Consider the following 17,571-nt stretch of genomic DNA (forward strand, 5'->3'; position numbering starts at 1 on the left):
TCTCTGCAGTGAACACCGTGCGTTTGGTCCGAGACCCTGTTGGCACAGGCTCCTCCGGTGGGAGAGGCCGCCGAGGCCGCCCCTGCGGGCCCCCCGGGCGCGGCGACCCGGTCCCTGGGCGCCGGGGCGCGTGGCCCTGCTCGCTCCTCCTTCCCGCAGAAAAATGCGTTTCCAGGCAACGGCGGGCGGCGGCGTCACTTCCTGCCATTTAAACGGGTGCCCACCCCTCGCGGCCCCTTCTCTCGCGTGCGCTGCCCCTCCCCTCGGTCGCGGGCTCCGTCCACGCTCCCCGGGGTCGGGGAGGGGCGAGGCCCGTGGGCGCCGCGCGCACCTGCTGGCGGGACCCGCGCGACCCTCGCTCCGGCGGCGGCGGCGGCGGCGGCGGCGGCCTCGGCACAGCGGCCCGGCAGGTGGCGGCGCGCGGGGACGCGATGGCGGCGGCGGAGCCCGCGGGCTCGGGCCAGCAGGCGACGCCGGGCCAGGGCCAGGGCCAGCGGCCGCAGCCCCCGCCCCCGCAGGCGCAGCCCCCGCCGCCGCCGCCGCCGCCTCCGCTGGCGGGCGGCAGCAGCAGGCACGAGAAGAGCCTGGGGCTCCTCACCACCAAGTTCGTGTCGCTGCTGCAGGAGGCCAAGGACGGCGTCCTGGATCTCAAAGCGGTGAGCGCGGGGGGCGGGGACCGGCGGCCATGCGGCGGGCGCGGGGCTGGGGGGCAGGGCCGGGGGCCGCGGGGGCCCGACCGACGCGCAGCCCATGCGGCCCCGCGACGCGCCGCGCCCGCCTCTCCACAAAGGGCCCCGGACCCGGAGCGCGCCGCGTGGCTCGGGGCGCAGGACCCGGGGGGAGCGGGGCGCGGGACCCGGGGGGCGGAGGGGGCGCAGGACCCGGGGGGCGGAGGGGGCGCGGGACCCGGGGGGCGGGGGGCGCAGGACCCGGGGGGAGCGGGGCGCAGGGGGCTCGGGAGCAGGACTCGGGGGGCGGGGAGCGCAGGACTCGGGGGGGGGGGCTCGGGGCGCAGGACCCCGGGGGGCTCGGGAGCAGGACTCGGGGGGCGGGGAGCGCAGGACTCGGGGGGCTCGGCGGTCGCAGGACCCGGGAGGCTCGGGGCGCAGGACCCGGGGGGCGGGGGGCGCAGCACCTGGGGGGCGGTGGGGGCGAAGGACCAGGGGCCGCGGGGAGCGGGACCCGGGGGGACTCGGGGCGCAGGACCCGGGGGGCTCGGAGCGGGACCCGGGGGGACTCCGGGCGCAGGACCCGGGGGGCTCGGAGCGGGACCCGGGGGGCGGGGGAGGAGAACCTCGAGGGGCGGGGGGCGGGGGGCGCAGGACCCGGGGGTAGCAGGACCCCGGGGGGCGTGGGCCGCAGGGCCGGGGGCGGGGGCGCAGGCCCCGGGGGGGCTGGGGGGCGGCCTTGCAGCTGGGCGCCCACCTGTGGCGGCGGAGGGGGGGTGGGCACCGGGCGCTCGGCCTGGGGGTGGTTGTGCTGTTGGGAATCAATGGTCCTGATGGGCTCCTCTAGTCGAGCCCGTGTCCCCGTTGTTCGAAACAGAACAAAACAAAACAAAACACGATTTTGCCCCCACTCTGGGAATGAAAGAAAAAAAGAAGTGAACTTTCCATAATCATTCCTGGTTGAACTACTAATAGCCATCTAAAAAAAATTTTTTTTTTTTCCCACGTCCCTGCGCACTCCATTTCATCATCTTGATGACTGGGAGGGGGTGTTGGATACTTTCCCCTTTAATTTGGTATCTGATGCAGATTTCTAGAAGTGAGATGTGCCTCACACGGGAAGGGGATGGTTTAGGACTTTCATTCCAGGAGGTGGAAGCGCTTGGGAAACTCTCCTGTGCCCTGAGAACGGGTCCTGCGTCTTTTTTACTATGGTTTTTCAAACAATAACGTGCATCAGAGGCTGTTGGGTTAAACAAAATGACTTAACCGTTTCCAGGCAGGAACTGGAAGGATTCCACAATGCGGAGGAACAGAATGTGATTACATGAATTAAAATTCAGCCAGTGCACCAAGTTTAAGTAAAGACCAAAGCTTTAAAAACAAATAAAAATTACTAACAAGTCATTAATCACAGTAGACCTACCCTCCTAGGCATTTCCCCATACCTGAGGTCTGATTTTACACCATTGATTGGTCCCAGCACCCCGGGGGAGTTGCCAGTGGGGCCACCTTACTTGGCTTTGAAAGTGTGACCCAGATCATCATTAAGGTTGTGCCAAGAGCAAGGGAAAGAGCATTTGAGCAGGAGAGCATTCTCTAGTAATCCCTGAAGGTGGCGAGGACCACTGGGGTCGCAGGGAAGGTTTCTACTGCAGGCCCTCCTCTGGAGTGTAGCCCAGGGGTGAGGTTTGTCTTTGAATGCCCTTTCCTTACCCTGAGCACAGTAGGTGTTCATTAAGTGATTGTTGGATTGAATTACCCTAATTGGAATGAGGCATAATGTGTGCATTTTGCATTTTGGGAAATAGTTTCTACTATCTTCTTTTTTATTCCTGGAACTTCCCCCAACTCTGGAAATCCCTTGTGCTTTCCACAGCCTTTTCCTTGCTTCCTCCCTGAAAGTGCTTTATAGCATATATAGCATTTAGATTGTCAAGAACTAAAAAGGATTCGGTTTAAAGAGTTTCAAAGGAAGTCATGAGGCCATCACAGAAAGCCAGAGATGTCACAAAACATGACTTGCGAACTGCTATTCAAAATCTAGACAGTGAGTTGTATCCTGAATTTACCGTGTAAACGTATTGTGGTTTCAGAACTGGGAATCATGGAAGTTTGGGGTTTCCCAGATACAACAAAACTCAAGGTTTAGCTTTGAGGGCTTCTTTCTCAGCTCACCTGGGAATAGAATGGAACTTTGCATCACTTGCCTTTAAATTCTTTGACTCCGTCCTGTTTCATCTAAGGCTATATAGTTGCTCTCCAGAAGTCACAGAGAAAGTGAGTAGGAAGTGGACTTTAATTCATCCTGAAATTTTTCTTAGTTTCAGAGTTTTCTGCAGTACCATTATGTCTCTTTATATTAATGATTTTTTTCTTCCTAAAGAGCACTTTGAGTATCATTGTTTTTCACATATACATGAAAAATATACATATTTCATCTATTTACATATATTTTTCATTTATTTGCATGTATGTGTAAAATCTTTTTTTTTTAAATTTTTATTTATTTATGATTGTCACAGAGAGAGAGAGAGAGAGAGAGAGAGAGAGGCAGAGACATAGGCAGAGGGAGAAGCAGGCTCCATGCACCGGGAGCCTGACGTGGGATTCGATCCTGAGTCTCCAGGATCGCGCCCTGGGCCAAAGGCAGGCGCCAAACCGCTGCGCCACCCAGGGATCCCTTATGTGTAAAATCTTATGTAGGTAAAAATGTTACAGGGAAATCTTTCCAATGATGTTTCTTATTGTGAACCTTGACGTATACTACTGAAAAGTAAGAACATAATGCTATATCTCGGTGATGCGTTTCTTCTTCAAAATATACCTAATCGAGGACATAGCTTAATAAAGCAGATAAATTCTAATAAAGCTGTTCGAGTATAATTTAACAGTTAGGAATTAGAAACACCTTGGAAGTGATTTGAGAAACTTATATAATATCTCCCTCCCGCTCCTGCACCCACACCGTATGGTCTTATTTACAGATGTGGGGTGCAGTTATATATTTTGATTCCAGTGAGATGACACGTTATCTCTGACTCCTCTCACTATCTGGTTTGCCAATTTATGCTGCTAATAACTAGCATTTGTTGAGAGTTTGTTCCAGACTTTTTACACATATTAACTAATTTTATGCTCTTAACAACTTGGAAATTTGGGCCTAACATCCCTGTTTCACAGATGAGAAAACTGGTACATTAAGTAACTTGCCCAGTGTCACTCAGTAGAAAGTGACAGAGTAGGATTTGAAAGTAGACCATTTTTCTATTGTTTATGCTATCCTGCCTTTTACTATTCCTTAAAAAAAAAAAAACAAAAAACAAAAAACAAACTTCTCTCATTTAAGTTTTTTCATTTATGTAAGAACAAGCAATGTTTCCTCTAAAGAAAAACACGTGATTATTTTTATCCCTCTATTCATGACAGAAGAGCAAAGTATTGCGGTCCTACTTTCTTTTTAAAAAGATTCTATTTATTTATTTGAGAGAGAGAAGGAGCGCACAACAGGGGAAAGGGCAGACGGAGAAGGAGAGAGAGAATCCCAAGCAGATTCCACACTAAGCACACCAACTTGGGGCTCAATCTCATAACCCTGCGCTCATGACCTGAGCTGAAATTGAGAGCTGGAAGCCCAACCGACTGAGCCACGCAGGCGCCCTGAGCTCCTCCTTTAAAAATGAGGATATGTTGGGAACCTGGGTGGCTCAGCGGTTGAGCTCCTGCCTTCTGCCCAGGGCGTGATCCTGGGGTCCTGGGATCGAGTCCCACACTGAGCTCCCTGCGTGGAGCCTGCTTCTCCCTCTGCCTCTGTCTCTGCCTCTCTCTCTGTGTCTCTCATGAAAAAAGAAATAAAATCTTTTTTAAAATTGAGGATATTGATAGCAAATTCTACATTATTTCACAAATTACAGTATGGTTCTACTTTTCCAGAAGTAAGAATTTAAAGAACTGTTAAGATAGTCACAACTATCTATATATTGTTTTGGAAATTCCTATTAAATATAATTTCTGAGTTTCTGTATTTTATTTATTTGTCATTTTGGTGCCACTTTGAACTTTTAAAAAGCACGATTAAGATTGTATTATGATAGTTGATGTTACAAATTGCCTGCATGATACTTAGGTTAAAATGATAAAGTACTTTTTTTTTTTAAGGTTTTATTTATTTATTAATGAGACACAGAGAGAGAGAGAGAGAGGCAGAGACACAGGCAGAGGGAGAAGCAGGCTCCATGCAGGGAGCCCGACGTGGGACTTGATCCTGGGTCTCCAGGATCAGGCCCTGGGCTCAAGGCAGTGCTAAACTGCTGAGCCACCCGGGCTGCCCTGATAAAGGAGTTATGATGTTCCTTATCTCACAGGTCCCTGACTCCTAATCATTTATAATTAGCTAATTAATACATGTCCTTGAATAAATAAATACTTTAAGGCCTTAGTTTGTGACATAAAGCAAAGGATTTGTGTCACAAGATAAAGATAGGATTAGCCTAAGGAAAGATATTTGATTCGGACAGCCAGAACTTTAGTACGTGCTTAAAAATTCTGAGGACAATTTTACTTCTGATTGTATAACCCAAAGAGAAAAGAGAGTCATAAATAGAGAATTATATATCCGATGTTCATAGCAGCATTATTCACAATAACCAAACGGTAGAAAGAAGCATTACAAGTTTCTATCGACAGATGAATAAATAAAATGTGATATGGATATACAATGGAAGATTATTCAGCCTTAAAAAGAAAGGAAATTTTCACACAGGCTACAACATAGATGAACCTCGAAGACGTTATGCTGCTTACAAAAAATAGCAATTCTACTTACATGAAGTAACTAGAGTGCGCAAGTTCACAGAGACAAAATAGAAGAGTAATAGCCAGGGACTCTGGGAAAGGGGAGAGTGGGGAGTTGTTTAATGGGTCAACACGTAATGGACTGGACTGTGTCCTCTCAAAATCCATGGGTACCTCAGAATGTGACTATATTTGGAGATAGGGCCTTTAAAGAGATGATGAAGATAAAATGAAGTCATTGGGATAGGCACTAATCCGATCAGACTGGTGTCCTTAGAGGGAAGAAGGGGAATTTAGACACACAGATGCACGCCAGGATGCATGCCCCCAGAGAAAAGCCCGTGTGAGGACACAAGGAAAGGGTGACCATCTGCAAGTCAAGGAGAGAGGCTTCACAAGAAACCAAACTTGCCAACACCTCGATCTTGGAATTTCAGCCTCCAAAACTGTAAGAAAATAAATTTCTGCTGGTTTAAGCCACCCAGTCTGTGGTCTTTTGTTACGGCAGCTACTAATACTAAACTAATACTACGGATATAGAATTTGCTAGATGAGAAGCGTTGTAGAGTCAACGTGCAACATTGGTTGCACGTCCGTGTGAATGTGCTTAAAACTACTGAACTGTACACTTAAAAATGGTTAAGATGGTAAATTTTATGTCCTGCGTATTTTACCAAAGTTAAAGAAACATAAACCAGCAACACAAGCTACTACGACATACCTATTCGAATGGCAAAAGAACACAAAACACTAGCAATACTGAATGCTGGTGAGAACGTGGAGCAACAGAAACTCTCATTCATTACTGCTGGGAATGTTAGAATGAAGCAGCCACCTTGGAAGACTGGCAGTTTCTAAAAAACTGAACATATTTTTGCCATATGTCAGCAATCACACTACTTGGTATTTACACCAGTGAGTTAGAAACTTGTCCACTTGTACATGAATATGTGTAGGAACTTTACTTAAAGTTGCCAAAACTTGGAAGCAACCAAGACGTCCTTTGGTAGCTGAGGGGATAAATAAACTGGCACATTCAGACAGTGGAATGCTTAAAAAAAAAAAAAAAGCCAGCAAGCCATGGAGGAATTAAAAATGTATATTACTAAGTGAGAGAAGCTGATATGAAAAGGCTACCTACTGGGATCCCTGGGTGGCTCAGCAGTTTGGCACCTGCCTTTGGCCCAGGGCATGGTCCTGGAGACCCAGGATCAAGTCCCACATCGGGCTTTCTGCATGGAGCCTGCTTCTCCCTCTGCCTGTGTCTCTGCCTCTCTCTCTCTCTCTTTCTCTGTGTCTTCCATGAATAAATAAATAAAATCTTTAAAAAAAAAAAAGAAAGAAAGAAAAGGCTGCCTACTGTATAATTCTGACTATATAACGTTCTGGAAGAGGCAAAAGTATGGAGGCAGTAAAAGATCAGTGGTCGCCAGAAGTGAGAGCGCAGAGAATTTCTAGAGCAGTGAAGCAAACTATTGTGTTTGACACTATAATAGTGGACACATGTCATTACACATTTATTAACACCCATAGAATGTACAGCAACACTGAGCATGAACCCTACTGGAAGCTATGGACTTTGAGTGATAATAACCTGTCAGGGTAGGTTCATCGACTTTAACCAATGTCCCATCCTGGTGAGGGATGTTGATAGTGGGGGTGGCTATGCACGTGTGGTGGCAGGGGTACATGGGAACTCTACTTCCTGCTCACTTTTGCCGTGAACCTAAAACGGCTCTAAAAAATAAAATTATTAAATATGCACGTAGAAAGCTGATTTGGTTATATCTGTTCTGGTGTCTAATTATTAAACATCAATACAAGATGCTTAGCTTAATGGAAAAAAATTCTCAGGAGACTAAGGCTCTACAACACTAATAAAAATTATTACTGGTAGCTAGTACTAAATAATTGGCCAGGGACACCTGGGTGGCTCAGTGGTTAAGCGCATCTGCCTTCGGCTCAGGGCATCAGGTCCCGCATCAGGTTCCCTAATGGGGCCTGCTTCTCCCTCTGCCTGTGTCTCTGCTTCTCTCTGTGTCTCATGAATAAATAAATAAAATATTTTTAAAAAATAAAAAATTGGCCAGACGCTTTACTTGTATGAGCTCATTTCATCCTTACAACAAAAGTATAAGGGACAGATGACATCTCCACTTTGATGATAGGAAAGTGAGGTGTAAGGAGGTTAAGTGATAGTAAATATCCACAGTATTCAAGCCCCACATTGGGCATAGAGCTTATTTTTTAAAAAGGAAAAGTTTTAGGGGTGTCTGGCTGGCTCTGTCAGTGGAGCATGTGACTCTTGATCTCAGGGTTGTGAGTTCCAGCCCCACATCAGGTGCAGAGATTACCTAAGACAATATCCACAGTAAGTGCTATGTAAGTCCAGGTGCTCTGAACCACAGTGCTAAGCATGTAAGTAAAGGTAGCTGTTAACAGATAAGACCTGCTTTAAACTGCTATCTCATTTGGGGGGGGGGGCGGATAAAACAGCTTAACAAGTCCGTGAAAAGAACAAAAAGTAACATCATGAAAGTATAAGACACAAAATCAAATGAGTAATATTTGAAACCTGTTTCTATATGTGAATGTATTCAGATCCTTTTTCTTTTTAATAGTTGTTTGTTTTATTTTATTATGTATTTATTTATTTAGAGAGTGCCAGTGGGTGGGGGGGAGGGGCAGAGGGAGAGGGAGAGAATCCCAAGCAGGCCCCGTGCCCAGCTCAGAGCTTGACGCAGGGCTTGATCTCATGACCCTGACACCATGACCTGAGCCAAAATCAGAGTCAGACACTTAACTGACGGAACTAACCAGGCGCCTCTTTAATAAAGCTGTTTAGATGAAAAAGAATTCAGGCATCTGTTGTTTACAAGAAACTCTCCAACAAAAGGCCCAAAAAGTTTATATGATATGTATCAGGCAAAAAGAACGAGAAAAGAAGTTAGGAATGAAAGTAATAATTTTCAGAGAAAGTTTACTTTAATATCAATAGTACTAAATGGTATAAATGGGTGTTTTTAAGAATAATATCACCTCCCAAGGATGAATTACAAAAGTCAAGTACTTTTTTAGCAATGAAATGTTTGAATAGGGTTGCCTGTTGGTATGGATCATGTATATTTGGGTGTATGAAATGTGTTTCTTTAATAGAATACTGTTTCTTTAATAAATATTTTTATTAATACATTGTTTTTTAGATTTTGCCAGTTAAAACTGAATTTTCCCAATTATTCTCTCGATATTAAACTCAATATATTTGTGAAAGGATTTTTTTTTTTCGAATTCACTTTTTTTTTTTAAGATTTTACTTACTTATTCATGAGAGACAGAGAGAGAGAGAGAGAGAGAGGCAGAGACCCAAGCAGAGGGAGAAGCAGGCTCCATGCAGGGAGCCTGATGTGGGACTTGATCCAGCATCCCTGGATCATGCCCTGGGCCAAAGGCAGATGCTCAACCGCTGAGCCACCCAGGTGTTCCTCTGATTCACTTTTTTAAAGTATGAGTACGGAGGTGACCTACAAATAGAAAGCTAGGAAATAGATTAATAGCATCTGGAATAAAAATTACCCAGTATGCCATCACCCAAAGAGAACCACTATCTTCAATTTGCAGTATTGCTTCAATTTGTTACACCTTTTTATAGCTGAGATCAAACTTTTATCTTTCCAAGTTATAAACATAATTTGGGATGGCCTCACAAGTGACATCCATCACATCAGTCCGAATTAACCTTTCTTATAGATAGGTGTAGCAGTTGTTTCTAGTTTTTTTCCCATCTCGCTCAACAAATAAGGAGTTTAACCACTGCTTGCCTCAGTCCCTTCCTTTAGTAGATTGCAGCTTACAGTTGGAGCGGAAAGTCCGGGAAGCGGGCAGTTGCATACTTCTTATGCTCTTATGGGCGGGTATGGAAGCCCCTCCTGAGCCTTGGAGATCCCTGACGTGAGAGTCATCAAGGCAGGGAACAGCTGGGAGCTAAGCTGGGCAAGTCTGATGGCATTGCTCTGTGTAAAAATTGTACTTTTTAAGACCCTGTTGCTCCTTTACCTAGAAAAGCATCCAAACACCCACTAGACCTTGCCTCCTCTGACAAGGTCCAGGCCCACTGTCCTAGCAGGTTCGCTGTCCTAGCAGGCCCGCTGTCCTAGTAGGCCCACGGTCCTAGCATGCTCCTGGTCCTAGCATGCTCACTGTTGTAGCAGGCTCACATGCGCTCTCCTCTCTGCCTTCAGGCTGTTGCACAGGCTTTTCCTCTGCCTGGAGCACATTGCTACACAAATACACAGTCATGTGGCCATTTCCCTAAATGCTCTGGTCTCAGTTTAAATATTTTCAAATTTGGATGCTGTAGTAGGTGGAATAATCACCCCCGCCCCACCAATTGGTTCTTGAGTTGCAGAGGATTCCAGACTTTGTGGTATCTGTTGGGTTTAGCAACAGAGGTCCAGAAAACATTTTTGGCATTTAGGCATTTTGAATTATTTCTACTTCTCACAATCTGCACTAAAGAATTACCAGGTCAAAGGATAATAAACTTTTTTAAGGCCTTTGATGAACATTGCCTAATCGCTTTACAAAAAGCTACTACTTTACCCTCCACTAGCAGCATGCAGTCATGACTAGCCACCTTAGCACATCAGAGTAGCCTAGCCTAGTGGTTAAACACACACCCTGGGTCTGTATCCTGATTTTACCATGTTCTGTGGACTTGAGCAAGTTCCCAAGGCTCACTTCCTCTTGCAGAAGTGCAAACAGTAATATCTACCTCATGTAGTTAGCATAGGAGCTGCTAAAAGTGAGTTGAAAGCATGAAAACGGTGCTCGGTACAAGTAAGTGTTGAACCAGAACCAGTGTTTGTTAGGCAATAGGTAGAAAAGGAAGGATAGATATTGCGTATTCGGGTGTTTTCATATTTGGCGAATTCGAATGGTGATAAATAATATTTCTGTTGACTTTTTAAAAAATTAATGTATTTATTCATGAGAGAGACAGAGAGAGAGAGAGAGAGAGAGAGAGAGAGAGAGAGAGAGAGGCAGAGACACAGGCAGAGGGAGAAGCAGTCTCCACGCAGGGAGCCCGATGCAGGACTTGATCCTGGGACCACTGAGCCACCTTGGCGTCCCTTTCTGTACGTACACCAAAGTGGTCATGTTCTACGTGCAGTGGTTCAGTGGTCTTGACAAATGCTTATATCTGTAACCACCACTGCCAGATGGAAATCCTCACCATCACCGCCAGTGGTTGCAGTTCTTGGGCCTCCTTCCAGTCGCTCCTCAGCCTCACCTTCAGCCCTAAGTAACCAACCTCTCTGCTGTTCTTTTGGATTAAAATGGTCTTTGTAGGTCTTTTCATGTCGGTGAACTGAGTGTGTACTCAGTGTTTAGCTTCTCTCTCACTCAGCATGGCGTTTGGAGGATTCACCTGCATTGTTGCATGTAGCAGTAGTCATTCCTTTGTCTCATTTTATGGCTACACTGCACTTCGCCTATCCGTTCGCCTGCTACTTCCAACCTGGGGCTGTTATGACAGGGTACAAGTCTTTGTGTAGATATATTTTTTCCTTGTTCTAGTTTGCATTCATTTGATTATTCCTTGCATAACTCCTTAAAAGTCTGAAAACTTTTTCAAGAATGTTAACAATTTTCTTGGTGTGATTTCATTTTTTGTCCATTTATTTTTTATTATTTATTATTTTTATTTTTTAAAGATTTTATTTATTTATTCATGAGAGACACAGAGAGAGAGAGGCAGAGACATAGGTAGAGGGAGAAGCAGGCTCCATGCAGGGAGCCCGATGTGGGACTCGATCCCCGGTCTCCAGGATCAGGCCCTGGGCTGAAGACGTCGCTAAACCACTGAGCCACCTGGGCTGCCCTTGTCCATGTTTTAATTTGTGTTCTTCCTGCTTATCTGAGTTTTAATTGTTGAGATAGTCAAATCATTTTTTGTTTTTATTTATTCTATAGAGTCAACATTTAGAAGTAGCCAGTGATGGAAATTTATGACTTTTTTTAAAAATTTTATTTATTTATGATAGTCACAGAAAGAGAGAGAGAGAGAGAGAGAGAGGCAGAGACACAGGCAGAGGGAGAAGCAGGCTCCATGCCCCGGGAGCCCGATGTGGGATTCGATGCCGGGTCTCCAGGATCGTGCCCTGGGCCAAAGGCAGGCTCTAAACCACTGCGCCACCCAGGGATCCCAATTTATGACATTTTGATGTATATACATGTGTATGAGTGTGTGTGTATGTGTGTGTGTTTGTGTGTGTTTAAGATAGAGATGCCTCAGTAAGTTTGAAGGATTCTAATCAGTTTTCAGAATAAGCTGTTGGTCACGGTCATGAAGAAAGCTAATACGAAAGTTGTATGTAATTCAGTCAGAATTGATCTTCACTATAATCCCTTGAGGTTTTTTTTAGATTTATTTAAAAGTCCACGTCTGACTCAAATATTCTTCTTGAATATGACAAATTCAAGCATCCTGAAACCATTGTTTATCCTATAGGTAATGAGATTTTGTCCCTGCCTGAGTTTTCTGATTAACTGAGAATTTGTATCAATTAATAACATTCTTTTTCTTTTTCTTTTTTTTTTTAAAAAGTATTTGTTGTTATAAGTCACTAAGATTTTTTTTAGATTAATTTTTTTTTTAGATTTGTTTGAGAGAGAGAGAGAGAGAGAGAGCACACAGAGGAAGAGAGGGAGAAGAAGCAGACTGCTGAGGACCCCAACATAGGGCTGGATCCCAGTTCCCCAGGATCACAACCCGAGCCGGAGGCAAATGCTTAACCGACTGAGCCACCCAGGCACCCCCGCCTCAAGGCTTTTCTATGTTGGATTGTCATTTTGTCCAGTGGCCTCAGCTTTGTCTGCTTTGTGAGTTTTTGTCTTTTCTGTAGTTTCTCTCTCATCCCTTGACTGCTCTGAGGTGCCTCCCTACTGTCCCAGATGGCATTTCCAGTTCTCCCGTGGACAATGAAATTAAATAAGCCCAACTGTTAGGAATCCTATAAAAGAAGGACTAAGTAGAATCCACATGGAGTGAATGTTTTCAGTAGTGAAATACACCATTTTATATCTATTTTTTGCTCTTCAGAATCCTTTTTTCCTACTTCATTGCACTTGACTGCCTTCCAAAGAGTTAAAGTTAGTGAGTTAGTGAGAGAGGTAAGGGTGTTCCATTTTGTTCCATGATAGACCTTTCTTTTTTTTTTTTTAAACATTTTTTTAATTTTTATTTATTTATGATAGTCATCACACAGAGAGAGAGAGAGAGACAGAGACAGAGACATAGGCAGAGGGAGAAGCAGGCTCCATGCACCGAGAGCCCGATGTGGGATTCGATCCCGGGTCTCCAGGATCGCACCCTGGGCCAAAGGCAGGCGCTAAACCACTGCGCCACCCAGGGATCCCCATGATAGACCTTTCTAAGAACAAAATTTTCTTATTACTCTAGGGGAGAAATTGGATCAATAATAGTAATAATAGCTAACACAACCGTCATGCCTACCATGTGCCAGGCACTCTTCTAAGTGTTTCACATACGCTCCTTTAGTCCTCACAGTAACAACATCTTAACAGGCATACAGATCAGGAAATTGAGGCACAGTGGGGCTAAGTCACTTACCCAGGATCATAAAGTTAGAAAGTCAGGCCTATCCCAGAACCCGTGCCTCTCACTTCTGTGCCTGCCACCAGTAGGATGATCTAAAATGTGCAGAGGTAAATCCAAGAGGTAAAATAGCAGACGCACACTTAATTTTGCTCGTTTTAAAAAGTACTTCTACGAAGAGAATTTCCAAAGCAGTCGAAGACTTAGACAAGCAATCCAGAGTTTGCAATCCACAGGTACCAGAGTTTCAGCAGGCTTTTCCTACTTAAATAGATAGTTGACCAAATATCTTTTTCTTTTGGGTAATCTCTGGTGATTTGGGTAAAATAGTAAAACAAGTTTCTTTATAAAAGCTTATGCAGAGCTTGTTAAAAGGTTATAATAAGACAGGAATCCGAAGTATAACATAGGGAATATAGTTATACATACTTCGGGAATATAATTATAAGAATATGTAACAACTTCGTGTGGTGACAGGTGGCAGCTAGGTTTAGCACGGTGATCACAATGTATATGAATGTTGAATCACTAGGTCGTACACTGGAAACTAGTAAGTTATTGTATGTCAGCTATACTGCAATAAAAATATAATTTAAAAAGAAAACTTAGAACAGATTTAAAGCATGTGCATTTCAAAAATATTGGTACATATATAACAGTGTCGTATTTACGGATGACAGGGGTAGCAAAAGCTCTGTGGATTGCTTTAGGAGGAATTCCTTTGGGGCAGGACACTGAGTAGGAATTAAAATACTGTGTACTTAGCGCTGCTTCTTGAGGGAGCGCCTTTGCATCCGGAAAATAAGTTCTTTATATTTTTGGTATTTAATTTCCTTATTGATATAATGTCTCCTGCAGACCCATTGAAAGCCCATGGCAACCGCTTCCCAGCAACTTTCCTTCCTGCCTCCGTCTTAAGTAATCTCTTTTTTTTCAACCCCTTACAACACTTTATCTCCACAGTACGGGACTGTTTCCATTTTTTATACCTCACTCTCTAACACCAGGTGTTACCCACAGCCTTAGGTATGTATAATTCTTTTGTTACAAGTACCAGCGGTGCTTAAACTGCTTATTCAGTGCAATGTTCTTAGCGTGGGAATTTTGGCGGCACACCACACTTCTTTAAAATCTTGAAACCCTAGAGCCCATTTGAAAAGGTTTTGCCACGAATTTATTTCATGAATTTATTATTAATTTCAAATGGCATTTGATTATCAATTAGCTTGATGAGTCTCTATCCTATAAAATCAGGAGAATGGTACCTATTTTACCAAAGAGTGTGAGCATTAAATCAGCATCTTTGGAAGATCCTATTACAGTTATCCCATTACTGGCTTATAAAGGGTTCTTAACTGTGATTTGAAATCAGACATTTGACATGGTAATTCCCTTTAACAGTATTCGAAATTAGCTAATAATCAGTCCAAACTTTATTGTAAGGCGGAGCAACAGAAAATACCATGTGGTGCTGTCGAAAGTGAGTTCACTCAGTTTTTTGAAATTTTAAGAAATATTTTCTGGGCACTCTGCATGCGTCAGTTGGATTCTCTTCACCTTATTCTCAGCATCCTATTCCCTCCTGTGCACATGTGTATATAACTAATTGATTTTAGGGAGTGCTTCCATGGCACATTTTTTACTTTCGGATTCCGGCCCCACTTACTGAAGTGTTAGTTTCCGAAGCACGCACGGTAGCTAAAACATTGAATACACATGGATCGACAGTGACGGCCTGGAAGAGAGTAAAGTACCTGATTTGCAGATGCAGAACCTGAAAGACGGGATGTTTCCCATAGTTATTGTTTGCATATTAGTGCTTTTGAATGCAATACATCAGGCTCCATCAGAAGAACATTGTTGAACAAATGAGCTGCAACTAATCCTAACTCAAATAAATCTACCACATAATCTCTCTCCCTCCTCCAGAGTTAACATTGGGTCTTAGTTAAAGTGAGGGAGTGGGGCCAGGAAATTCTTAAGGCCCTTTTAGCCCTTACGTGCGACCTCTCTCGATTCTCCTGATTTATCCTGCCCACCTCTACAAAGCATCACAAGCTTGAAGTTTGTCCCACATATAGAAGCCACCTTGTTCGCAGTATTTGTAGGAAAGGATTTAATATTTGGAGGGGAGATGTATTTCTTTCAGAGGGTGGTTTATTCCCCTCCTTCCCCGCCCCCCCTACCCTGCCCTCAAGTTGAGTTGGTTTGGTACAAATAGAGGCTTCCTTTATGTCTTCTAGGTCAAATCTATAATAGCAAATGTAATTTTTAAAAGTAAATTCGATACATGCACATGTGCGTCTATTCAATAGCTCTGTGGCAACATGGGATGAGGATGTACCCATTTTGCTGTCTGCCTGCCCCTCGTCAGTACCCAGGTTGACCCTCAGGCCTGGGGAAGAGTGCACACTGATGCTCATGGGTCTCAGTTTAAATTCACAACCACTTCAAGAGGACTAGTACTGGGTCCAGCATTTCTTCTACGCTGCTTACTCTCTTACTCTCCTAGAGGAATATTTCATCTTTCTTCTTTCTTCTAAACCATGAAGCATCCTCTCCCATCCACACTCCCCTCCCACCAGCCTCCACTTAGGAGAAAATAGAAAGCAACCAGAAGGAAATGTCTAGCCTGTCCCCCTACCTTGCCCACTATCCAACCTCTATCTGCACCGGCCACTCGGCTGGACTGCAGTTATTAAAATGCTTGTTATTATATTTATAGGCTAATCTTCAGCTCATCTGATTCACATTCCCCCTTGCCCACCTACAGCTGGCCCTTGTCTCTCCTGCATGGTTAATTATCCCTCTTCCCCCGTCACTGGACAGTTCTTATCAGCGTAACTTACGTGCTGAATTAGCTCCCATCTTTAAAGGAGAAGAGAAAGGAAGGGGAAAAAACTTCCTGGAGGGACCCCACAACTCCTGACACCTACTGCCCCATTCTTCTGTTCCTCTTTGCCTCAGAACTCTTCGGAAGAGTTGTCTGTGGCCACTTTCCCTCCACTCTTTGTTGGAATCTCTCCATTAAGGCTTTGACTCCATTACTCTGCCAAGAAAGCTCTGACCAAGGTCACCAGTGACCTTGCCAAAGTCAAATCTGTGATCAGGTCTCACTGCTCATCTGACTCACCCTGACACGGTACTTGACCTGGTCACTCTTACACTCTTCCCTTGGCATCCAAGACCCCACTCTGTATTTCTCTTTCTTCAGTGGCAGGTTGCTCCTCGCTTCCCAGATCTTTTTTTTTTTTTTTTTTTAAGATTTCATTTATTTATTCATGAGAGATACACAGAGAGAGAGGCAGAGACACAGGCAGAGGGAGAAGCAGGCTCCATGCAAGGGAGCCTGATGTGGGACTCGATCCACACAGGACTCCAGGATCACGCCCTGGGCCCAAGGGAGGAGCTAAATCCCTGAGCCACCCAGGGATCCCTCTCGCTTCCCAGATCTTAAACACTGGAGCACCCTGAGGTCAGCCCTTGGACATCTTTTTCTATGGTCACCTCCTTAGGTGAATCCAGTAGGTTCTATCCTGGGACCTAAAATGTCCATATACTAATGATTACTGAAGTTGTTTAAATTTTATTTATTTATTTATTTATTTATTTATTTATTTATTTATTTATTTATGATAGTCACACACACAGAGAGAGAGAGAGAGAGGCAGAGACACAGGCAGAGGGAGAAGCAGGCTCCATGCACCGGGAGCCCGACGTGGGACTCGATCCCGGGTCTCCAGGATCGCGCCCTGAGCCAAAGGCAGGCGCCAAACCGCTGCGCCACCCAGGGATCCCTGAAGTTGTATCTCTAGCTTGGACTTCTCTGCTAACCACACACTCTCGTCTCTGGTGGTCTTCTGAACATCTCCCCTTGGAGGTCAAATTATCCAAAGCCAAGTTCCTGATTTCTAGTGCCTCAAACCTGTTCTTCTACAGTCTTCCTCATCTCCAGTGGCTCATGTCAAAAACTGTGGGAATGACCCTTGACTGCTCTCTGGATCTGCTGCTTGCTATAGCTTCAAAATCTATCCTGAACCTCCCCATTTCTCACAACCTCCAGAGCTACCACTTCACCCAAGCCACTACCATCTCTCGAATGGATTATTGTCATTGCCTTCTCACTAGCCTCTTTTTTTCCCTACCCAGAGCAGCAGGAAAGAACCTTTTAAAGCATGGCATCAAATCAGCATGTGCTTTAAAGCCTTCCAGTGGCTTTCCATTTCACTGGGAATAAGACCTGAAGTCTTCACAGTGGCTTGCAAGACCCCAGTGATCCAGCCCCTTGATATCCAGTGTTATCATCTTTATCTGTCTCTCACTTTCCTACTCTCCCTCCCTCTGCTCCTTTCCTTTTTTCCCCTTTTCTCTCATTGTTCTCCCTCTCCCTCACTGTTCTGGCCATAATGGCTTGCCTGTCTTTCCTTGAGGGAAGTAAGCATATTCCCACTTCAGAGCCTTTGCACTTTCTGCTTCCTGTCACAGGTTCTC

At 45.0% G+C, this 17,571-nt stretch overlaps 1 protein-coding gene across 2 annotated transcripts in view; it reads left to right on the forward strand.

The window, feature by feature from the left end:
• Positions 1-431: 431 nt before the first annotated feature.
• The window catches only part of E2F5 (E2F transcription factor 5), a 29,097-nt gene continuing 11,957 nt past the window's right edge, over positions 432-17,571 (forward strand). For both annotated transcript variants that reach the window (XM_055303474.1, XM_055303475.1), the window contains exon 1: positions 432-656. In XM_055303474.1, coding sequence (XP_055159449.1) covers positions 432-656 — 225 coding nt within the window. The remainder of the gene's footprint in view (positions 657-17,571) is intronic.

This window comes from Nyctereutes procyonoides, unplaced genomic scaffold (genome assembly GCF_905146905.1).
Source record: "Nyctereutes procyonoides isolate TBG_1078 unplaced genomic scaffold, NYPRO_anot_genome, whole genome shotgun sequence".
NCBI classification, from domain to species: domain Eukaryota; kingdom Metazoa; phylum Chordata; class Mammalia; order Carnivora; family Canidae; genus Nyctereutes; species Nyctereutes procyonoides.